Below are 24,786 nucleotides of genomic sequence, written 5' to 3'. Positions count from 1 at the left end.
GGACTGGGACTTGTGTGTGGAAGGAGTTTGAGGCTCTCCTGCAGACCTCCTGTGACTGCAGGTCATTCTAACAGTCTTACCCTTTCAGATCTAAAAAGCTGCTTCTACACCTTTTCTCTTGACCTCATCCCTGGGTGACGAATTTGTAGCTCATAAATTGCTCAATCACATTCATTCCATACGTTGGTTGGGACATTGTTGCAAGTGACAATGGACTGTGGTATTTTGGGGAGTGGCTTCATAGTCTGCAAGACTACGTATGTGTGGTAGGCTTTTCTGTCTCTAATGTCCTCAGGCTTCTCGTGCTTGTGGCAGCTGTATTCTCCTGTGGGACACGATGTTGTGACATCTTTTGGCTCTGGGTGGGTCCAGCCATGCCGTGTGTTTACAAGACTTTGCGGAGCAGCTGGTCTCCAGTGTCTGGGCACAACGAGCCCCCTACCGACTCATGCATTTCTCTGCTTTCTGCACAAAACCAAATTTTATTCTGAGGAATAAAGAGGTTATAATTATATGTAGCTTCTTTTCTGCTTTTTATAAACTTAAAGATAATTAGATTCAAGGTATTTTAAGTATCTGCTGGTTATCTTTAGATTTTCTCTAGAGCATCTGGAGCTTTCCAACTCTTATCAACTCAGATTCAAGCCTGTACTCTAGAAACAAATACCATGCAGTTTGTTTATATGCTGTTTAGCTGCCAACCTAACTTCCAACTGCCTGTGCACATGCAATCGCTAATTCCTGCTATCTCCAGGCTATATGCAGGCCATAACCAGTATGAAAATTCCAGGACATCAAATTTCTTCCTTGGCTTGCTGATGAAGTGCTTTCTGTCACAAAACAGAAGCTGATTTGTCTTTTAGATAAGTTGTTTTTTAAATGAAACTATTACAGAAATATACAGCAGCTTTATGTTTGTAAAAATACATTTATATTCCTGATCAGTGAGGAAGTCTGCAAATTAGCATCTCAGGTATTGGGAAGCTATTTTATGTATTTTACAAATGGTTACCTCACCCAAGTGTTCTGGGCACCACAATCAATTTCTGTGGTGCAAATTCAACTCTTTCTGTTTCATTACTGATTGAATTACTGAGATAACGTCTCTCCATTTCTGTTTGAAAGGCTTGGGAAGCGAAAACAGTGTACTATATATGGAGAAGATAAATAGCATGATGAGAAAAGCTCAGGCTGCCTTAGAAATTTGACTAGAATGTACGAAGCTGCTTGTCTAAGTGGGGATGAAGGAGGGTCAAATGGAAGGAGGGTCAAAAGGAGGGTTATGATACTCTTAACATGAACAGTGTAGACCAGGGGTTAGTTAAAAAGTTCAGTCTCCAGCATTTGGTAGAAAAGACCAAAAATAATGGAAGAATAATTGTGTTTACATGCTTTTATCACCTTTCAACTTTATCCTGAATGGCTTTAATATTCCCTTTAATATATATATATGTTAAGAGTCTTAGTTTCTGACTTTTTCTCTTCAATTGTTGCTATATTTTTAGTTTATTATGACATCTTTTCTGACTCCTAGCTTAGCTTGATTGTAGATTTTGGGAATCATTTCTTTGTGTTTGAACAAGCATTTTTGGATAGAGCTGAATAAACGTATTTGGGAATTTTTTTAGAGTTTAGGGAAAAGCCAAATGAAACTAATTTTAAAGGCATTCGTAATGCTTTTCCCCTCATTTTACAATTATTCTTCTCTTTCTTCGTTCCCAGAGAGGCCATAGTTAATTTCATTTCTTTTGCATGGATTCTACATTTTTGGTTGATATAGTTGCATTCTGTTTACCAACCTTGTTTTGCCAGGATGACTACTACCATTACAAACCTCTGAACAGCTTCAAGCAGCTTTTTAAAAGCAGAAAGAAAACAGAATCAGCTTGTCAGAAAAGTGTTTCTTTCATCTTTCCAAAATTAACTCTGGACCAAGGCCCAAGACCAATTAAATATTGAGTCCTGGAGCAGTGACAGGTGTATCCAGTACCTTTTGACCTGTCAGTGCTAGAAATCTATGGGTTTTACAGTTAGGAGAATGGGAGATTGCCATAGAGCGTGTGGGACAGATACTTGATATAGGATACCCTTGCCAGATCTGGAAATATTAAAGAGGTCGTTTTTATATGCCTGCCTAAGCTGTATTGAGCAAATCTCAAGGTTTTCCAGAATGTGTTAATTTTAACTATCTTCCTTCTGGTATCTTTGCAATACTTATCTTTAAAGCACATAATTTCTACAGAAGTCTCAGTAGGCAGCCCAGTAAAGATTTTTAGCTTTTCTTTGTAAAGCTATGATTTATTTCTAAATACCTGCTCTGTTGGTAGGTAAAATGTCTGAGTGCACACTGCGTAATGTGTATGGTTTATTTATACCCTTCTTGTGATTCTGTGGCTGTTTCCTCATTGCCAGTTACTGGTTTCAAATTATTAGGTTCTTGTTTCCAGTAATTCATTCTTTGTATCTTTCTTAGTCATCCTCTGTGAAAGAGTGTTTAAAAATCACAGGCACTTTTTGCAATGCAGGCCCTTCTTGTGCCCTATGGCAAGAATTCCAGGTAGTACAGCTGAAGAATGACAGCTGTTTTGTACGTCAGCTAATACTTAACTAAGAACGATGTATGAGGTTGAAACAGGTTTGATATTTGTTCCCTACAAAGGAATCGCATTTGTACTGATTGGTTGCATTCCTTCTGTCAAAAGTAGTTCTGTTCACAGTGCCCCATGGTAGTTCTGAATTATGTTCTCAATGAATAAAACACATTTTTCTCTATTCTCTTTTATTTGCTAAAAGGAAGAAAATTATATTAACCTTTATGGGACTCAGTAGTGATACAGAATACCATTAAACATTTATGCTAGCAATTCATACTGAATAGCACCTCATATTTGAAGGGATTTCCTCCATAAAACAACTTGCTGGCAGTGGAAATTTCCTGAAAGCCACTGTATAACATAGGTTGATGGTAAGTACTGGTAAGTTTCCATCCAAAAAATGTGTAGTGGAGAAATTGTACATATTCTCAACAAAATACCTTTGCAGGAGAACAAGTATAGAAATTGACCTGTCATTAAGCGCAGCAGTCTTTAATGTATATTACTCGCTTTTTTTTGATTACTTTAGGAAGTCTGAAATTATATTGTATGATTCTAATGATCTAATTCCTGCGTTCAAGTAAACACGTTACTTTGTTAGTAAGGGAAATGTATTTTAAGGCAAAACACGAAAATGACATTCATGATGCTAAGATTTCTGCCATGCAAGGCAAGTACAAGATGTTAAACCAAATGTTTCTCTTTAAATCAAAAATCGCTGAAATCATGGAACAATCTGTTCATGGTAGATTTGATAGGATACACCAGGTACTGAGTTATCAGGTTATCCCGCCATGAAATGCAGTGCTTGGGAATTGTCTTCTTACTCTTGCTTCATGACAAGCATCATTGTCAAGCCCTGTATGATCCTGGCAGTGATGAGTTAGATGGTTTTATCTGTGATTCTTGGATAGTCATAAAAAACTTTCTGGGTGTTAAATATTTATGTTGGAACTAAACAGACTCTGGCTTTCAGTTTAGAACATTTTTTGTAGCAAGGGCCAAGTGTTAGTATTGGGAATGGAAAGAAATACAGTGATGTCAAGGCACAAGAAACTCCCTATATTACAGCTTGGTGGTATCAAAAAACTTTCTTTCTTCCCCTTCTTACTTGGCTATTTGCTTACAGGAAAAGCATAAACCAATAATGAACCTTTTTATTTTATCAAATATTTGCAAGTATTGTTGAGAATTTGTAATAATAGAGCAACACTCTGTCTGTAATTGAACATTTTCCATCAAGTTATTACATTTCATGAAGTATGTGATAGGCTTCTGTTCTTCTGTTCTGGCTCATATAATATTTCTTTCTTATTTGAATGGAAATGAGAAGTTCTTGTGCATGTGTGCAACTGGCTGTTACTGAGTTGGCTGAAGACTGGATTGTGCCACTCTTCTCCTCAGTGCATGGGGCAATAGCTTCAGTGCTGTCTGGACATGGTATAAAGACTTCTGGAAATCTTTTCTGTTGAAAATAGTCTCAGTACTCGTTTTTGGAGGAAATTAAGATGACACTGCATATAAAGTAGGTCTACTTGTGTAAAAAGCACATTTGGGGTCATAACAGAATTACTGATCTACTTGATCTCTTTCCCGACTAGTAGCTACAGAAGCTGCATTGTTAAGAGATTATTGGTATGACAGTTGTAATCAGGAAAGATAAATGCATTAGTGATATTTAGCATGTTCTTGCATTTTTGGTAACAAACTGTAAAAAACAGTAGGCTAACTTGAAATCCCTGAGTCTGTGAAACCTCTATTTCTTATTGCTTTTCTTCATGCAGAAGAACAAGGGAAGAAATTGCTGAAGTAGTAATTCAGAAAATCTTCAGGATTTAATCTTCTATAAAAGTCATGCTGTCCTCAGTTGTTATGTCTGAAGTCTGCAGTTGTAAGATGTTGGAAAAATAAATCTTACTTTATTTTGCAGAGCATTGGCTGTGATGACTATCTGGGTTCAGACAAGGTGATTGACAAGTGTGGAATATGTGGAGGGGACAACACCGCTTGCAAAGTTGTGTCTGGAGTTTTCAAACACACGCTAACAAATCTTGGCTATCACAAGATAGTGGAAATTCCTGAAGGAGCTACTAAAATCAACATTACCGAGATGTCAAAGAGCAACAACTATTTGGGTAAGTTGTATCTCAGTGAACAAAACATTCTTTGTGAGCTAGTGCAACTGGGTGGAGGGCTCTAAGTAGTGTGAAACAGATGTCAGAAAATGAAAAGGAAGCTCATTAAATGGGCATTTTGATCAGAACTAACTCACAGTTTATAATTCTGTCTTGAACTTGCATGTCAGACGCTCTGGATCTGTTACCATCATTCCCTGTCCATATGAACTGGTTTTGGCATTTCCTATTAGTTGACTTATTGTTGTGATTATGCTCCTCACATCGTAAACCTAGTCTGAACGTAGAAGAGTCCAGCAAAGGGGCATGCACATTGATGTGAAGTATATCAAAGTTCTTAGAGGAGAAAAGAGCATTTTCTGATTGCCTAAGAATGGCAGTTCTTTTAACATGAAAAGTACGCCGAAATTGTATTGAGATAACGTGACCTTGGGGTGGTATTCTCAGAACACAAGATTATTTATATAGTTGTTTATACTGAAGGAGGTCCTTAATGCAAAACCATAGAGGATCCTGGAACATTGTATTGACATCATGGTGTCTTGCGATGTATTTCTCAAGCTGTATAGCATGCTGCAAATTAGAGATTATGTGGAAACTCCTGCAGATGTACTTCTGTCTTGTGTGCACTTGTGAACTGTTCTGTTTCCCTGTTATTCCCTCACATGTTCCCAGTTTACAGAGCCCTTAGTTTGTTTACATTCGTGTTTCTGTTTGGGAGCCAATGTTGCTGACTGGTTTGGGAGAAAAGTGTCAGTTCAGATTTTTAATTCCCCCCCTTCCCACCACTTTAATTGCTGTTTGTCTGTTAGTCCGTCCTTAGAGCTCTTTTAAGAATTACCATGGCAAAAAATAAAAACGTAGCTACGCCAGGCCTTTATTGCAAGCTCCATGTCCTTTTTACTAGAACTATCCAGCTGTACTGGAAGTTTAAAATCCCAGTATTCTTTTTGACAGCTGCTTTATCTCACTTCTGGTTGTTAAGTATCTTGGCTACAACTCAAGTTGCTCAAGTATAAGAAAGTGAAGTGCTCATTATTGAATCCTCTCCCTCTCCTTCTCCTCTTTCTGTTGGTTTTACAGAAACATCTGCCTGTAGATGGGAGTTTATTATGGGAAGTAGAGTGTACTATAATGCAAACTCCATACATTTACCAAAAATCTGACCCTTCAAAAGTGAAGAAATAATAGAAAAAAGTGAAGAAATAAGCCACCCACAGTCCACAAATGACAAAAGTTTGAGACCACTTGTAGGGTGAACTGATTATCAGTTCTGATTTGTCATGGTTTCATTCAAATATCTTTTGGATACAGTATGCACCTGTACACATCAGCATTCATTTTTTCATGTGAACACTAACTTGTTGGATGATGAAAGCAAACAACTGTTCTGTCTAAAGCGCTTCTACAGACGCTGTATTTGGTAGCAAATGGGTGAGAATGCAGCTTATTTGGCAGGCCAGTGAAAGTTGCTACATTGCTGATCTATAAAATCATGAAACTGAATATAATTTTTTTGACAGATTTACATGTCAGTATTTGAAAAACAGCAGGCAGAAAAGTTCCCTTAGTGATATTAAAAATGTTCTGAGCCACATGAACATTTTTGGAATTGGCAGAACAGAAAAATAGTAACGTTTGCTTAAAAATAAAGACTGTTGGCATGTATGGGAAAGTTCCAAGGTTTTTCTTTCCCATGCTACTCCTTATCCCCTGAGCTCTTTGTTTATGCCATCGTCTTTTTTTTTTTTTTTTCCTTTTTTATCCATTACATATGTTTCATTTTAAAGCTGCTGGTATGGACTTAGTCTGCTAAATTTACCAGCTCCCTCCTGTTACGGATTCTTGGTGCTGCAGTTCCTTCCAGAAGGACTCCAGCCTCTCTGCTTACTCTATAACATTATAAACTCAGTTTATCAAGGCAGGTGTAGTTGCTCCAGGACGGGAATGAACACAGATCAGAAAACTGAAACTAGAAAAAGGTCTACCAAGCATTGTAGCATTGCAGCAGTGAAATGGTAATTGGAAATAGTGTTTTTGGCCTATTAGTGGTCACACATTTCGCACTGATATGAAAGCATTCACAATGTAGGTGTTGACAGTTTTACGGATCACAAAACCTTGGTACAGCTGGGAAAATTGACAACTCAGATCTGGTATTTACTGGTTTATCAATATTTATTGTAATAAGCAGAAGTCATGAATCTTCAAAATGGCAAATAGTCTTTAATTCTTCCTTATGCTGCAGCAACAACAAAAGTATCAGCCAAGCAGTCATTCCTTTAAGCATGCACTTGAGTGCTTTGCAAAACTGAAATTTCAGGTCCCTGTTCTGTCATAGTCCAACTGTAGCCATGAGAACTGCTTGTAAGCAGTATGCTTCTTGTGAAGAATATTAGTTCAGTTGGTTTTGTTTCTTTTTCCTTTCACTTTTTACATTTCATGGTTTCTTCTATGCAAAATCATGAATCAGCTCAAGGTCACTCAATTGTTTTTTTTGAAAGATGTCAGCAGATGTTCCTGGGAATCTGAGTTATCCTGCTTGTCTCTGTTCCGGAGACCATCTGAGTTCCACGTGGTTTCATTAAACAGTTTTTACACAGTTAAACACCTCTTCACTGCTTTGTTGAAAGTACTAAGCAATCAAGCAGCCAGGAAAGTGTGTTTTTTACTAGGAATTATTTCAGATTTCTGTAAAATCAGGAGGTGCTAGAAAAAGCAGACAAGAAAGTTTGTTTTTTTTTGTTGTTGTTTTTAGAGTTTCAAACTCAACTAAGAGTCACCTAAACACCTGAAAGTTTCTCCATACTGCATTTGTGAACTTTCCTCTTACAATCCATTGGTCATTGTTGCAAAACCTGCAACCCTTGTAAAAAGTCTAGTTTTAGTGATGATGCTGAAAATGATGGAGATGGGCTGTCTCAGTGGTTGTTCAAGCATATTTCATGTAACTTTACAACGGATGTTTTACAGAATCTACCAAATCGTAGATTTCTTGTGCATCTAGTGACCTATGCTATTTTAGATGAAGTATTTTTTCCCTGGAGACAGCTTGTATTTTTTGTTTGTCCAGTTTTGATATTAACCAGCCTAAAAAATAGCTATTAACAACTATTCATAATGCATTAATCAGTCTGTATATTTACTCTAGTAGTTTGAAGCAGAAGCTACATACATGTATTACAATGTAGGTTTACACTCCATAACATCTAAACAAGGCTATAGACTGTACAGTTCTGAGCTACTTTTGAGGAGCAAGTCATTCCATACATAGTTTTCAGCAATATTTTCTTCTTGGCTGATCTGTTAGACCTTTGGGCAACAACTGCTGACCTTAGACAGACTTTTCCATTGGCAAAGCACTTCGGTCACATGCTAGTCTTGTATAGGAAAGAGACAAAGACATACTTTTTATCCCACTAGTAATCAACAGCTGGCCAGTTCTCATACACTGAAATGGGAAGTTTGCCATCAAGTTAAGTAGGGCCATGATACCTTAAGTGGGACCAGTAAATTTCAGCACTTATGCTGCAAAACATGTTTTTTTAATAAATATTCTAGCATCTTTGGGATTGCTATTTGGGATAATGGCAAAAATGTAAATCCAAATAATATGAACCTGTTGTCATTATTCAGAAAGTGCTTTTTTGTATGGTGGGTGTTGTGAATCTAATTTAAAGATGTTGATTGTTACTCATAGCTGTAGCCTTAATAGCAAGAGCACGCAATGGGAAGGAGGTACAAACAGTAAAAAATGAAAATTAGCCTAATCAAAGAATGAAAGATATGGTGGTTGAAAATGAAGTGTTTGGAAATACGTTGACCATGTGTAGTGAACTTACTATGATCAGAAAGAATCTGGTAGTTTCTGACTCTGCGGACATGTGACTCTGAAATGCAGTTCTCAAAAAGTACCGTTTGCCATCATTAGCAGTAAACGATTATGAGACCTTATGGAAGGGAAAGTTTATATATTAGAGCTTTGGCAGGTCTCTTAACATTTTGTGCCCTACATGAATGTTATTTACTGCAGAGATATTTTATGGGGAAATTTATATAACTGCTAATTGTAAAGCTTTTTTTGGTTCCTTCATGGTATGTAATTGTGTATTTCCATTTTGGTTTTTTATGGCATTAAGTTATTTCATTTATTAAATGAGATTAGGTCTTTGAATCTAATCTGTTTTCCATGCTTTCTGTAAAAATGATTCTTGGCTTTCTAGCACCTCCTCTTAGCATATGCCAGGATACAGTATTCGTGACTGAAATAGGAGGTATACGTTATTGTTTGTTGGTTTTTGATTAAGCAGAAGACCAAGAGATTTTAATGATGTTCTTGTGAATATTAGTCTGAACCTGAATATGGATTTAAGGAATTAGTCATATGAAAACAACAGTGGCTGGTACTAAAGGGACTGTGAAAATCTTATCTGAAAAATATTTTGATTCAGAATCCCCTGCAGCACAGACAACATTCAAACAGCATGGCTCATGATGAAATACCATTAGCATCTCTTGAGTTTAAAATAACATTTTGAAATCAATTTAGGGATTCAAATTTCCAGCAAATAAAGGAGTTGGATTAGAACACGGGGAGAGAATTTAGAACATAAGCATTGTTAGAGGTACCACTGTATCGCATGTGGTCATATGAAAAGTTTTATAATTTATATGTAATCACTCATGACAAAGCCATTGATTTGCTTGACGTGGTGCTATTTAGATCAATTGCTACACTTAATTATTGATTTTATTTAATTGGTCTTACTGAATATTGTTATGTTGTTCTTATTAGTCTTATGTTATTCTACTTTGCAAGACAATAATGAGGTTGCTGTGCAAAAACATTGCAACAGATACATTACAGTAATATGGAGAAGAGAGGTTATGCATATGAATTTTCAGGGTTAGGAATTAATGTGCAAAAATATGCAAGAGAAGAGGTTTTGTTTGGTTGGTTTTTTCCTCTGTTACCATATATACAAGAGATCAGCATGCAGAAAACTTCTATATTACAGTGCTTTGGTGCATGTTAGGTTCAGTGGCTGTCCCAAATCAGTAGTGACAGCTGCCAGTGAACTATTAATAATCCATCCATTTCTGTGCAGAAACAAATTTTGCAATTTCTTCCTTTGAGTTTACAAAGTAGAGCAACCCAAACCTATACTATTACGTGCGTTTATTGTGATGGATTTGTGAGTTCCCCACAGGGACTTGTACGTTATGTTGTGGTGTACGTTCCTCATCGAGTGCATCTCTATATATGTCAGTGGATGTGCTGAGTTCGAGTGTCTCTCTCTCACATTCACAGCTTACTGTATGCGTTACTTATAAACTATGTAACTACAATACCTAGGTTAGAAGAACTGTTGTTTTTTTTGTTTTGTTTTGTTTGTTTTTTTTTAACCTTTTGTCCTTGTTTCTCTCGCCTGTTCTCTGCTGGAGTTAAACAGCAAAGACATGTTGTACAAATGAAGGAAATTTTCTCCAAACTGTGAAGAAAAGATGTAAAGAATCACTTCTTAAGTATGCTGCAAGTAAGCACAGAAAGATCAAACCTTAAGGAAATTTTGGAGTAAATTATTATTAGCTGAACAGGCAGTTGAAACCTCTCTGTAAAGTTAACCATGACATTTTGAATTAATATTCCTTAAATACGCTTTTTATTAGTAGGAATTCTAGCAAATCTGCTTTGTAGTTATTTCTGAATATTGAACTGAACAGTCCAGAACTGCTACACAGAAAGAGGAAAACCTCTTTTTTTAGAAAATATTTTCAGAAACAAGCATTCCTTTAAATCATGGTAATAGTAATATCACCTGATAACTTCTGCTTATTTGCTTCTGTTTTATGCTCCTCTCCACTCTGAAGCTTATGTCTTTTTCTGCAGTGCTTCAGACTTTGCTTTTGGTCAGAAATTTTCTGATTCTGCATAATGGACACACATAATAGAAGCTTAATCAATTTTGGAGCATCTCAACAGGTTCAATTCTGTATGAGTTTTAGAAGAATTTTTGAATTACAGTCCTTAACGTAGTCTCAAAACAATTTTCTGTGGAGAGAGATTCTTTCACTAGAATATTTGTCTTATTGTAGCCAGTGTGTTGTATTTGGCTAGGGTGACTACTAAAACCCTCAAAGTCGTTAAGACTTTGGATGAAATTCAACCCTGGTGTTAATGAATTCAACTCCACTGAATTCAAGTTGCTCAAGAATCTTACCTAGTCTAATGACCTGTAGTTGAACCAGAATATATCTGGGATGTTATTCTTTGCTGACCATATATTTTTTTCAATACTTGTGTTGCTTAAATAATTACATGTTAAAGTTTCTGGCAAGGTTATCTTACTATAGTAAGTTCCGAGGTGACCTTTGCCCATCTGGCTTCATTAAACAGCGTGCTGACACCTAACACTCTGTGTAGTGATCTGTTGGGTTCCAGGCACATTTTGAAAACACAGAAGAAATGCATTCTCAATGTATGAAAAGGAATGAACTAGCTTTTAAGTGGCAGAGCTTAAAAAAGGGCAGACCATGTTACTTCTCTGGGTGAAGGGAAATACTCTTTTCCCTGGCTTCAAGAAAGTTGCTAAAGTTTTAATGGTGGAGTTAACCTCTGTAGCACAGCTTTCTAGCACTGGCTTACAAAGCAGTCTTCTGCACGTACCTTGCCATTGGTGTTTTCTCATACAGACTTCTGAAGGAGTTTCTCTTTGCTTGCTGATTGCAGATCTGCTGGGAGAGAGCCCTTAAACTGGGGTGCTGAGGGAGAAGCCTGGGTGCCTGACCTGGGTGACTGGTGGCTTTCCATTTCTCCTGATTCTCAAGGAGAGTTCTCTGTGTTGCTTCTTTTTTTCAGGTACATAGCTTCCTGGCCTTTTTGTTCTCTTTTTACTCTGCATCTTGAAGAATAGGAATATCTTTTCCTAGCACCCAGTGGCTAGGCTTTCTGGCTCATATGGGCTCACTGATGACAGCAGTCATGACCAGTTTTGGAACCCATAGTGTTTTTGTTTCCTGTGTTTCCTGGTTCTGTCAGCATTTGACAAAAGCGGTGTTATTTTTTTTTTCTCCCGTTTGCTTGTAAGCAATGTTCCTATAAAAACAGCTATCACTACAGCAGCACACCAGCTGAAGCCTGCTGTTGCTTTGATGATCTGCCCTGCAAATACATCATCTGAACGATGGCCAGCAGCAATGAGTCCCACTGAGGTGCTTGGTTCATAAGTTCTGTATTAAAGGAATGTGTTGTGTTTTTCTTCCTTCCCTTGAAATATGGAAAGGTTGTTTTGAACAGAAGGGAAAGGGATAAAGGAAAGTATGCAAAATAGTGAAACTCAGAAAGGCTGGCTGTTCAGTTTGGCGTGTAAAGCACCCAGCAGTCTGGTTGCTTATATAACTTTCCAAACCCCCTTGGCCTGGAAGCCTCTGGAGAACTAACTCTGTTGCAAGACTTTCGGTATTTCCTGCTTCTTGTCAGACCCCCAAATCTTTAAGTTCAGCTTTTCTTGCAATGTTTGGATTATACTTATGTTTCCAGTTATGGACAAAACCAAGGAACTTGGATGCAACATTTCAAAGAAAATGCATGAAAAAAAATGAGAGATGGGCAAAGAAACTTGAACAACAGAGAAAATTTTAATTTATCTAAACCCAGTTAATCTGAACTTTATAGATCTCAAATCTTTCTATTTGTCTTTGTTTTCTAGTTGATGACCATCAGGTTGCTCTGTTTGGTTCTGTGTGCTGGAGCATCTGCAGGACTTTGAAATGTCCTTTGAAATGTTTCAGAAGGCTTCATCCTTTTCTGCTTGGTTTGTTTTTTCCACCACTTGGACGTAATACAGGCTCATGCTATCTTTCTTACAGTAGCATGAAATAGAGAAAGCTTTTCTCTTCGTCTTCCATGTCGTGACTGTACTTATTCACGTTCATTTCTTGAGGTACTGTTTTGTATACTGTAATTTGTTCACTTCCTTAGGGATTACAGTAGTCCATGTGCAGAACACATTTAACATTTAAAAACTCAACAACAGTATTACTTAATAAGAGTTACACCTCAGTATAGACGCTACAAGTAATACACGGTAGAACATCTGTACATACTTCCTTGTGTCAGTGTCCTCACCACTGCTGGGATCTCTTTGGCTTCCTGTCAGGCCTGTTAAGGGGATCTATGTCCTTGCCTCTTGCATACGTTTTTTTTTCTGGAACATGGATTCTCCTCTCACTAATTCCGCTGACTTCTTGCTCTCACTCCATTCTTCTTTTGGCTGTAAGATGGCCAGCAAGGGACCATTTTTGGATTGGTGTATGTCCTTTGGAAATCATCAGTTTTGTGAGTTGATCAAAGTCCCTCAATAATTATCTGTTGCTTAGTTGTTTTCTTACCTAGAGTAAATACTACTTTTCCTAAGGTTCTTCTTTTTTAAAGTTGTAATCACAGTGTAGTGATCTTACCTCTCTAGTTGTGTGTTAGATACAATACTATCCCCTTCGTAAAAAAAAAAAATAATTAAAAATGACTTTTGTACTCAGACCCAGCTGTACATAATGACTGAACAAGACCAGTCCAAATTCATAAGCTATCCATAGACAAATTCCCAAATCATATCAAAACATATTTCTTCTTTTTCTTGCCAAGAGGAGGCGTTGTTACTTATTTAAATAGTTGTTCAAATGCTACAGAACAAAACTTAAGAAAAAATGTCTGGGAACCTGGTTTCAATTGTCTTTGACATTTCTAAACAGCATTCTTTGATTCCCTAATCTTATTTTATTCTGAGCAAAATTCTCTTTTGGATAGCAAAACCCCTCTTTCTTTGTTCCTTAAGTGTACCTTGATCTAGTCAGATAGAATATGTTCTGACATCACTGATTCTATAGAAGAAATATTTTTATCTTTTTTTATTGTTGTTGTTGCTTCTCTGATTTTACATTGAACTTCGGAGTTTCAGCATTTTTGTTTCTTACCCTTTCTTAAATCTCTTTCAGTAAAATAATCGGCCAGTAGAAATTCTACATGATTAGTGGCTTCATGGTTGTATCCAATAGAGACTTCATATGCAGAGAATATTTTTACATTGCAGCATTAAATTCCAAAAGAAATCCAAGGCTTTCCTAATACATGGTATATATGGGGATTTAAAACTTGATTTATAGACTGTGTGATTGAGTTAGTCAAGGGAGATTAAACTTTATCCTTTATTTCTTAACTTGCTCAGTGTCTTTGTTTTCTACCGAGTATTACTTCAAGTGCTTTGTGTCGGAAAAATGTTGGCACTTAAAGGCCTTACAGATCCAATCGTCCTTTTGTGTCTGTACCCATGGTAGAGGTGGTTACCCACAGTCAAGGCTCCTTTTATTTTATAGATGTTTTATAATTAAACTGCTGTAATTCCAAAAATGTCGATAGTGTGCCTTCGTTCTGGATCTGATGAATGTCTGATGCAAGATTAGATGTTTTTAGGTGAGCTCCTTCGCAAAGGTGGCCAGCTGGCAGCACTAACCTGAGCGTGGCTTAGGGGCCTTGAGATAGAAAAGTTTGAATATCATCTGGTCATAAAACAGCAATCAACACTGAAAGAAAGATGGAAATTTCTATTTAAAATAATCACAAAAAAAAAAAGTTCATGAAAGCAACATGTTGCAACAGTCAATGTTTTAACCCCGGCTTAATACCGATGTTCCTGCCCAGGGTCCCGGAGACACTGAGGTGAAGAGTCAGGCCTGGGGCTGTCCCCGCACACCAGTCACAACAGCGAGATGGGGCCAGAGGCAGGGCAAGACACGAGGGTGCAACATACCTCTGAGGCCCAGTCAGGAGAAGGGTCCAGGGGTGCTATGGCATCAGATCAGGACCATCTAGAGGGACACCTATATTGAAATGGAGCCCTAAGCCCCTTAGGGTGGCAGGGGGTGTGGGGGTGAAGGCCCCAGGAGAGGCTGGTTGGGATGGTTAAGGCATATCGGTGCATGTAGGGCCCCGCCAGAAGCTGTCAGTGATGGAGAAGCACACTTGTGCTGAGCTTGTGGAGTCCTCAGATGGCAAAAGTGAATTTAATCTGGAGCAGGGGGGTGCAGCAGCCAGAGCACAGATTCAAGAAATAATCATGTCATGGTAGAAGAGGTTTTTTTTTTTTCATGAAACTTATTATTAGACCCAAATGGCTTGGGTTTTGCTTTTTAAAGAAAGGACTGAAACAGCAGCAGGACTTTCTTTGGGGCAATATCGTCAGATTTTAATGCTAAGTCAAATACTTGATATGGACAAAGAGGTTGCACTGTCAGCAGGGATGGGCTCTGTGGAAACAGCAATTAAAAAAGGCAGTGGCAAAAAGTAAGCAAAGTAATAATCTTTTCAAATGAACATGCCTTCAGGACCGAACTCTGCATATTAAACTCTCAGATAAACAGTACATAATATCTTTTTTGTTATCTCCACATAAACATCGTATTGTTTATCTTTGGCATAATGAGCACTGTTTTTCTCAATATTTGGATTACAGTCATACTTGAATCTCTGGTTTATTAAGTTAGATATCTGTCTTCTTTTCTAAGGGTAATTCAGGCAGCTTCCCCCCCTCCATGCACACACACGCACATGCACGCACACTTTCTGCTAATAAACGTAGCAGGTAAACAGCTGCTTCACTGAGCAGAAGTAGTCTACCCAAAACATGAGAACATTTATGAGAAGTAATAGCAGAGCTCTGGAAATCTTGGGGAAGGGATACATTTTTATTGGCAAAAAGAGGCTCTGTCATTTTTCTTCTAAATTGCTTGTAAGGACCTAAGGCAACAATGTCTTAGGGTATAATGTGTCTGCAGATGTTCAGTCAGTCTGCAGAATAAAGATTCCTTCAATAAGTGGAATTATAAGTTTACTGTTGAATTTCTGTCATAACACTTCATCATTCTCTTTTAGGTTTGTATTCCAGAAGGCTGGGGGGATTGATTTTTCCTTAAGTGTCTGGCAGAGCCAGGAGAGGTTTTCATATATCCAGAATGATAACTTGCTCTGATTTTTTTGTTGTTTCTACCAAATACTATTTCATTCTTTCCCCAAACCTAATTAATACAGGGGAATGACAAGCTGGGAGGATTGATTTGAGCTTCAATTTGCATTATAAGCAGATAATACTTGGTTGTCTTATTGAAAAAAGAAGAAAGAAAAAAGCATGATGCAGTCTTAAATATTTGTTAAGAGTTTGTAAGTTTTTCACCACCACCATTTTCTGTCATATTTTTAACATAAGTAGAATTTACAAGACTTTTCAAGTGTCATAGAAAAAAAGCATGTTATCCTAAGAACTTACCAGTTTCTTCCAATTATATTTATTTATTTATTTATATATATATACATACCATGAACATGGTAGGTAGTTTTATTTAAAAAGATAAAACATTCTATTAATGTGGTGGAATTAATCTTGAGTTGCATTGTACTGATGGTGGCCATTCCAAGTGCTTTTTTGCAACAAACTACATGTGGTAGTTCACGTGTCATGGGAGGTGTGTACCCATAACCCAGGGAGAAGTATGCCCGCTGACTGTACAGCAAAGAAAAGCAGCATTTTCACAAGCTGTTAGGTGGGTGCAGCTTGTGTCTTTGCTCTTTGCTGTTGTGGTTTAACCTGGTGGGCAGCTCAGCACCACACAGCCCCCCACGCACGGTGGGATGGGGGAGAGAATCGGGGTGGGGGAGAATGGTAAAAAATTGTGGTTTGAGATAAAGACAGTTCACTAGAATGGAAAAGGAAGGGAGTATAATAATAATAATGATGATAAAAGACTATACAGGGCAAGTGCTGCACAGTACAGTTGCCCACCACCTGCTGCCTGATGCCCAGCCTGTCCCTGAGCAGTGCCAGCTCCCCCCGTTGTGTTGCAGAGCAGGACGCCACGTGCAGTGGGCCATCCCTTTGGGTCTGTCCTGGGTCTGTCCCCTCCTGGCTGCTGGGGCACCCCCAGGCCCCTCGCTGGCAGGGCAGCACCAGGAGCAGGAAAGGCCTTGGCTCTGTGCAAGGCTGCTCAGCAACAGCTGAAATGCCAGCGTGCTATCAGCGTTGTTCTCATCCTGAATCCAAAACACGGCACCACACCAGGCCCTGGGAAGAAAATTAACTCCATCCCAGCCAAAAGTAGGATATTTGCCTTTATTTATCTTTACTTAACAGACTCTGAAACAAGCACGCTAACAAGAAGAGCACAATGCTATTGTAAAATAAAACCAGACGGTTATTTCAGCAATTCAGACACTTCAGAAGAGTGTGACTGTCTGTATGCACCTTGGAAAATGAACACTTTTTTAATATTTGTTGAGAATCAGGTGAGGCTGACACCTTACTATGTTTGATACTGTATCCTGCCAGTCATGTTCCTTAGTTAGATTTTGTTGGCTGGAGCTGAGAGTTAAACTGAGAAACAAGGCAAATAAGGAATCTTAATGTCCATTGTTCTCTGTTGTTTTTCAGTTCAGAATACATACTATGTCTTTAGCATCCCTCCTTCCTTGCATATATTTTTGAAGTATCTGAAAAAAGATGGAACAGTTCAGTAACCTACCTTTGAGATTCTCTAAAGCCTCAGAAGGACGAAACACAGGGAGTGTGGAATGGGATGTAAGCATTTGAGTTTTGTTTCAATTCCATCTCTCCTAATACAGATGAAGTAATGGCAACTTAACCCTTCTCTGGAGGTGAATTGATGGCTTTTTGCAGTCTGTTGTCTTTATCACTTCTTTTAAGCAGAAAGCAGTGGTAACGTGATCAGGATTCCTATGAAATCCACACAATCCAGCATATCAGAACTCGGCTAGGCCACGGAATTACAGTTAGGTTTATTTCCATTAGACTTAATCTGCAGGTGCTGGTGAGTGCTCTGAAGAATTTTAGAGACCTCCTTAGTATTAGGAGTTACTAAATCATCTCTTAGATCATAAAATAATCTGGAACAGAGAGTGCTGCAAGTAAAGATAAATGAATACTGTTACGGAGGAGATAGCATGTAACTGTGTAAGGAGGCCCCATCATTTATTTACTATTACCTTAGTATATTTACTTCATGTATTGGAGGATGTAGATTTTCCTGGTGAACATGGTGTAATTAGTCATAGATGTAGCTGCTGTTGTCTTATTTTCACTTGGTTGAATTGTGCAATTTTCGTTTAGTATCTCTGAGTTTTCATCATGTCTTGGAGGTAGAATAAATTAACAAGATTGAACAGTAAGCACTGAACATGGCATCTGCTCGTACAAGAGTCATTATCCGGTGCTCATTCCTTCTGGCATACCCGGGTCTTAAAGTTGGTGCAGGCTATATACATAAAGTAAAATTCTCTTTGGATTTAGATTTTAACAAGGGTTAAAAACTACATGTTACTTTTTTTTTTTGTTTGTTTATTTGTGTGTGTGTGTGGTGGGGTTTTTTTGTTTTCATTTTTTTTCTTTCCTCCTCAAGTACAAAGCAGCCTGTCCCAGGGCCCTCGCCCCATAAAAAGTACTGAATAACAGCTTTTAATGTCCAGGTGGCAGTTCTCAGGTCTTTCTCTTCTTTCCTGGTAAGGCAGCTCAGTAACACCATTAGTAAGAATTAATCTTCTACTCTACCTCATTGTGCACAATAGTGGGGTTTTGTTGTCCTGCATACATCCTAACTCTGGCAACTTAAGGTGTTTTTAATTGTCTAATATTAAGTGTCTGAAGTACAGATACTGTTCTTGCATGTTGTGTGTGAGAGAAATTATACCAACCTTTTACAAAGTGCTGGCTTTCACAAAATGTTGCTTTTATTACCAAGATGACAGTGAAGGTGCTACCAAAGGTTGCATGCTTGCATTCCCAGCAGAAATGACTAGGAGGATTCCGTTGGGTTATATGTTTATTTTGAACCTCTTGACTGTCATCATAACAGCTTTCTCAGAGTCCAAATCAGTATGAGAAAAATCCTAGAACTGATCTCCTTCTGAGGAAATGCAGTAAGAGGCCAGACCTTTCCTCTTGGGCAAGGCTTAGTATGCATGCTGCCTCTGCGTGGAAGCAGAGCTGCCCCAGTTTCTCATTCTTTGGAAGGCTCCCAGGCTTTAATAGACTATTAAGATGTTCCAAAAGAATTTCAAGACACTGCCTTTTAAAACTAATAATCAATGTCAGTGTAGTTGTTTAGTGCTTACAATCCATTCAGCATGGTAAGGAGTTTCAGAAAGGAGGTGAGAGCAGTGATTAAAACTCCTTGCTGTGCAAGGCTGCCCTCCTTTACCTTCTCTCTGTGGTGCTTTCTACTGAAATACACCGGTGTATGGGTTTGTATTTCATGCCTCCATCCAGAATTTGGCTGCTGAAACAAAAGCTCCTTGGTTCCTTGAGAAAAGCATCTCAGAAAGTACTTCTTATCTTCAAAGTGTTTTTCTGACATTAATTAATTGGATCCTCACAATCCTGTGAGCAGGATAAGGAGCAGCCTGAAAATGCCCATTAAGCACTCCTACTGCAATGAACTGTGTTAAACACCTTTGGAGCCTAGCTGGATAAAAGTGTTTTCTCTACTGCCCAAAAAACTTTAGAAGTGTTTGAAAAGAAGTGCACAAAAATTAAAAATGCTTTTGAACTTCCAGCAGACTTTTATGCGTATGTGCTTGTGGATGTAAAAAAGCTGCTGTTCAAACAAGCAGGGGCAGATCCTCAGCAGCTTGTAAATTACAATGGTGCCATTGATTTCATTGCAACTGTGCTGCCTTAGACAAGCTGAAAGGCCTGGCTCTTTGCTTAGGAAGTAAAGCAATATGTAGTAACACCTGATCTGAATAAAGAGCTTTAAAACCTAATAATAATAGTAATAATACCTATAATGAAGATATACTTGCAAACACATGGAATAGATTTTGTGTGAGACAGAGTCAAGAGAAAGACACGTTAAATGAATGGAAAAGAAAGTCAAAACAAAACAAGTCATCAGTGTTTGTGGGCACACTGTAGTATGAAAATGGAAAATATTTTATCTTCCCGCTGAATTACCAAACATTCCTTCTTCTCTCGAGTGACCAGTATTCTAAACTGTATCTGACAATAAGTCATTGTAAAGGGAGCCAATTCGTGTTTTGGCATTTAGGGTGGGACTTGTTTCTGTCTTCACTGAAGTTAATCAACAAATTCTGTTAACTGCTGAAGTTACTGTGTGCATCTTTGATAGGATAATAAATGAAAAAATGCACCTTTGAAACTCACTGAACTTGGAATATGTGCATGCCAATATCACCCAGAAAGATCTTTAATATCTAGTTTGCATAATACATTGTCAACTCATGCTCAGATATTTTCTCTAGAAGTTAAAGCCCTTAAATAATGGAAGAATGGAAGGAAGTTTGGAAGGAAATCAGTTTAGAAGGAAAATAATTGTCAACAAAGTAGTCTGTGAACTTGGAAATAGTGAAACATAGTTTGGTTAAATGCAGACAGGTAAATGTGTCATACTGAAGACTCTGAATACTATTTCAGTCTGCCAATCTATGTGAGAAATCTTACCTTGATTGTATTGGATTTGTGGTAGCTTTCTATTTAATGCAGACAGAAACAAATCGAAAAGAAGGGAGAACAACTCTTGGATAAATTATTGCTCTGGTATGTTCTGTATGTTATGTAAAGCTGTGCTTGCAGTAATGTACTGCTACCTCTGTGGTTTCTGGTTGGTAGTGACCAGAGTGATGGTGGGAATCTTTGTAGGTAACTCAGAACTCAGTAATTTTGTCTTTGAACAGGTTTTATCATGCATATGTTACCGGCTCCCATGCCTGTATATATGTACAAACATACACACACAAAGAGAAACTGCAGCATTTGGGCAATACATACAGAAGATCTTCGTCCTCTAGAAGTCTAATCCAGTTGTGCGTTGCCCTGTTTCTTCTGCCTTCATATTCCCACCCTTCATTATTGATTGTGAATCTGGGCACCAACGATCCTTTGCTGCTTACAGCATCAGTTGCTGGATAAAGTGCAAGCTTCCTGCCGTTCTCAAACGGAGTGATGATAGAAGTCTGTGTCCCAGAGTGATTAACACTGAGCTCAGGTTTGCTGAGGCTCCGAGCGTCCATCATTTCTCCATGACTGAAAAAGGCATTTCAGAGCTTCAGTCTTTCTCTTCACATGATGTAGTTAGAATTGGGAAGAAATGGTGTGCTTGGATGATGTATTTGAAATAAGTATTGAACTTTGCCTTTCACAGAAACTCCACTAGCTGATTAGCTGGGCAGGAGCAGTGAGCATCAGGGAACTTCACTGTTCAGAGAACAGTATTTGCTGCTTTTTGGCAATGTGTGTTATGCCAGTGAAAGCCATTATGTGTGCTGCTCAGCCAGTACACTATTTATATTGCAGTGGTTTGCAGTATTATTCCATGTCTTTAACTTTTTTTTTTTTTTTTTCAGCAGAAGAGCCTGTCACTGCAGATGTATGCAATGATTTTGTTGGCTTGAGTGGAAAAAATACTGTTATTGGATCAGCTGGTTTTGGTTTCTTTGGATGGGGTGGGCAGGGTTTGTGCTTTAGTTTAAATTTTTGGCAGCTAGTCATAGAATTTAAAAATGAGAAAAAGAAGAAACAAAAGGAGCAGAGAAAGCAAAGTAGATGCAAATTGAAAGGAAGAATAATGGGAAATACCAAAACCCAATCAAACAGAATCTCACTCTACCAATGTGTTCTTTAAATTGCTAGGAAGAATTTTGATCTGGATTTACATATTTATCAAAAGCCATGAAATAGATATCTCTGGATTGCTCCTTCCTTGGATTAGTAATAATCATCTCCGATAAAGACTTCTTGGGTTCATATAATTTATTTGAACTTACACATTTTTAAAAATATTCATGACTCAGTAGCTTTAATGTATGAACATATCTCAACTTCAATCCTTAATGTTCTATAACTAACCCAGACCGGCAAACCTGGGCCAGTCCTATGAATGTAACGTCTAACTTATGGTACTCATTATGGTCTAGCCCACAAAGGTCTGGGTTAAAAAGATTCATATCTCTATATTCACTGATAAAACCTATCCATATTCACCCCAATAAAACCTTTGTTCTTATCTTAAATGAGATTGAGATAGGTAATTTAGAACTTAAAAACTTTCTCCTCTGGTAAGAAACTTACGCTGTCATTTTGTAGTATGAGGTATTTTTTAGAGGTGTTTAACCTCTCATTGCAGTAGTTAGTTGCTTTGTGTGTTTGTTTGTAACTGAATGCCAGTTTGTGACTTTTGGGAGGAAGATGTTTAACAAGCTCTTGACCCATAGGCATAATTCCTAAGAAGATACATTTATAGCAAATGTGGGTAAGATGTTCCCAGCTGAGCATCAAGCTAGATGTACATTTTAAAATGAATAGTGAAAAAGTCATTAAAAAAAAATCCCTAAAAATCTAAGCAATCTGAACAATGCTGTCTGAAACGTAGAAAAGATAGGTCATATAATTTTAAGTTTAAACAAGATGAAGGCTCTAAATAATCATGATAAACACAGCACAAGACACTGAAAAAAAACCAGACTTTTCAGTTGTACAGTATTAGAGTAGGCTTGGAAGGATGTAGGGGAGGGTCAGGCTGGGTGTTAGGAGAAGGTTCTTCACCGAGAGGGTGGTCGGGCACTGACCCAGGCTCCCCAGGGCAGTGGTCACGGCACTGAGCCTGTAGGAGCTCAAGAAGCATTTGGGTAATACTTTCAGACAGGTGGTGTGATTTTTAGGTAGTCCCATCTGGAGCCAGGAGTCGGACTTGATAATCCTTGTGGGTCCCTTCCATCTCAGAGTACTCTATGATTCAGTGATATTTTTTTTTATATTTCTGAAAAAGTGTTATTGGAGAAAATTCTGTTAATCAAACTTTAATCCAAATTAATCAGAGACATATAGAAAAATAATATTTTTCTTTTCTAAGGTGCAGTTAAAAAGGAGAAATAAGAGTTTGGTTTCTGAAATGTTGAATACTTAGTGTTCAACATGGTAAATGCATTGTGGTCATGTTTCCTGGCTCAGGAGCACATGCTTAGCCCGTTGTTGCTACTGAGATTCCCCTAGCTGCTCTGGAAAATCTGGGTCTGCGTTAGTCCGTGTGTGTAGCAATCTCTGCTCTGTGCATTGACCGGGAGACCTATAGGACTAGAAGTGGAGGGTCTAGAAGGATCGCACTTGGGGCATACTAACAGCAGAACTGTCTGCAGAACACCTTGCAAGAGATCTACCTGCACAGTGTAGGTGGGAGAAAATAAACAACTCCTTGGTAAAGGAAGGAAAAAGCAGCTTTCCCGCTATTTAGCCATGTATTCTGTATCACATTTCCCACATAAGCTTTAAAAAACTTCAGTGTAGTTTCTAATGGCAAAATAATTGTATAGTTTGTACCGATGGTATTTAAATCATTTTCTTCTGTTATCGAATCAGAATCTGGACTCCATTGCTTTATGTATGCTGCAGACAAAATACTGCAATTAATTATCTCTTCTTATTTAGTGATGGACTCAAAACTTGCAAGTTCCTATTTTCCATGTTATGAGGTTAAAGTTTGACCAGAGAAAAAAATTTCTTCCTTAGCTCTACAGTTTAGGAATAAGTAACAATGATAGAATGAGAAGTGATGCACTGAAATGATTTTATTTGGCATAGACCTCTGCTTTCCATGAAATAATTTACTCATATTCTTTCTTGTTCTTGGACCTATAACACTGATCAATACAATGAGATGATTTCCACTGTTGCCATGTCCATGGGTTGCAGGGCTTCCCTCCCTGTGTCAGTTGTGTGTATCACCTGGTTTTATAGCTTTGTGAAATACATGTCAAATCAGTTTAGTCCCAGAGCATCTTTTTTTTTAATGTTCAAATGTGTTGACTGCCTATGAGATGACATAAACAGTAACATATGTAGAACTGCCCTGAGCCTCGTGGCCAGAAAATAGTGTATGAGAAAGTGGATACCAATGCTGAATTGACTTGCTGTATTTCCAGCTTTCCTCCGTCCACCCAGCTTATTGTGCCAGGAATTCATCTTCTGGCAAAGCGTTCTCAGGTAAACGGAGACACCCTTCCACTGATGTATGTATTATTTTTCTTTGCTAAGAGCCAAATACTCGGGAGGGTCTGTAATAAATCAGTGTTGTTTTAAGCTGAAGACCAAGATTTACTACGTTGTTGTCAGCTTGTATTGGAAGGGAGAACAAGTGAAAAATTTAACATTTCTACAGGGCTGAACCAGTTCCACGGGCAGCAGAACAAGGTCTGTCTGGTTTGGGCTGTATCCAGTATCCGTACTGTAATGGCCACTGAATGAATCAAAGCCTACCTTCTCCCACCCTCTGCTCTCTCACTTCGGTGTGGTAACTTGTGTCTCTGTGCCCTGCGTGCTGGGCCTGCTTCTCATCCCCGTGTCCACTGAGTGGCCGGCTGGCTGGCCTGGCGCTACAGAGAGCTTTTGGACCCCGCCGTTACCTGCTTTGCAGTAGGACAAAACTACTTTGGATCTCCGCTCTATCCAGTTGTCTGCATTTGCTCAAATATTATTGCGTTTGAGACTCAGCACCTTTGTCAGGCTTGCTGGCAGTCAGACTGGTGTAAAAGCTCCCCGGGGAGAAGGACTGAGAGATGTTGAGCCAGAGGAAGATGCTTCTAAACTAGGGCACCCAAGAATGCTTTGCAGCTCGTATAACTGTGTGTTTTGAGTTACAGTATTCAACTTTACCACACAATGCATCCAAAATTCTTGAAAAATTCCACTTGAAATTCAAAACAGCTTAGAAATATTCATCAGTTCCAGCTTTCATTGCTAGGAATTAAAACTATTTAGCAAACAAAAGGAGCGGTTATAATTCTGTTTCAACTTTTGATTATCATGAGATACAGCGTGGTTTTTCTCCAGAGATATCACAATCTGCTGTTTTCACTTAGCTGTCTCATAACTATTCGAGTTCTTGGCAATTGCCAGGAGTGCAAGGACTTACAAAACATTTCTCATTATGCCAGCTGGAGAAAAGAATGGGATATTTGCACATGTGCCTTTTACTAATCTGGCCAT

The 24,786-nt window shown here is 38.3% G+C and overlaps 1 protein-coding gene across 2 annotated transcripts in view; it reads left to right on the top strand.

The window, feature by feature from the left end:
* THSD4 (thrombospondin type 1 domain containing 4) overlaps positions 1-24,786 on the top strand; it is a 289,062-nt gene that overhangs the window by 218,103 nt on the left and 46,173 nt on the right. For both annotated transcript variants that reach the window (XM_082769054.1, XM_082769055.1), the window contains exon 8: positions 4,525-4,729. In XM_082769054.1, the coding sequence (XP_082625180.1) occupies positions 4,525-4,729 (205 nt within the window). The remainder of the gene's footprint in view (positions 1-4,524; positions 4,730-24,786) is intronic.

This window comes from Aythya marila (assembly GCF_965140915.1).
Source record: "Aythya marila genome assembly, chromosome: 11".
Lineage (NCBI taxonomy): Eukaryota > Metazoa > Chordata > Aves > Anseriformes > Anatidae > Aythya > Aythya marila.
This window is presented reverse-complemented; position numbering and strand designations above follow the sequence as displayed.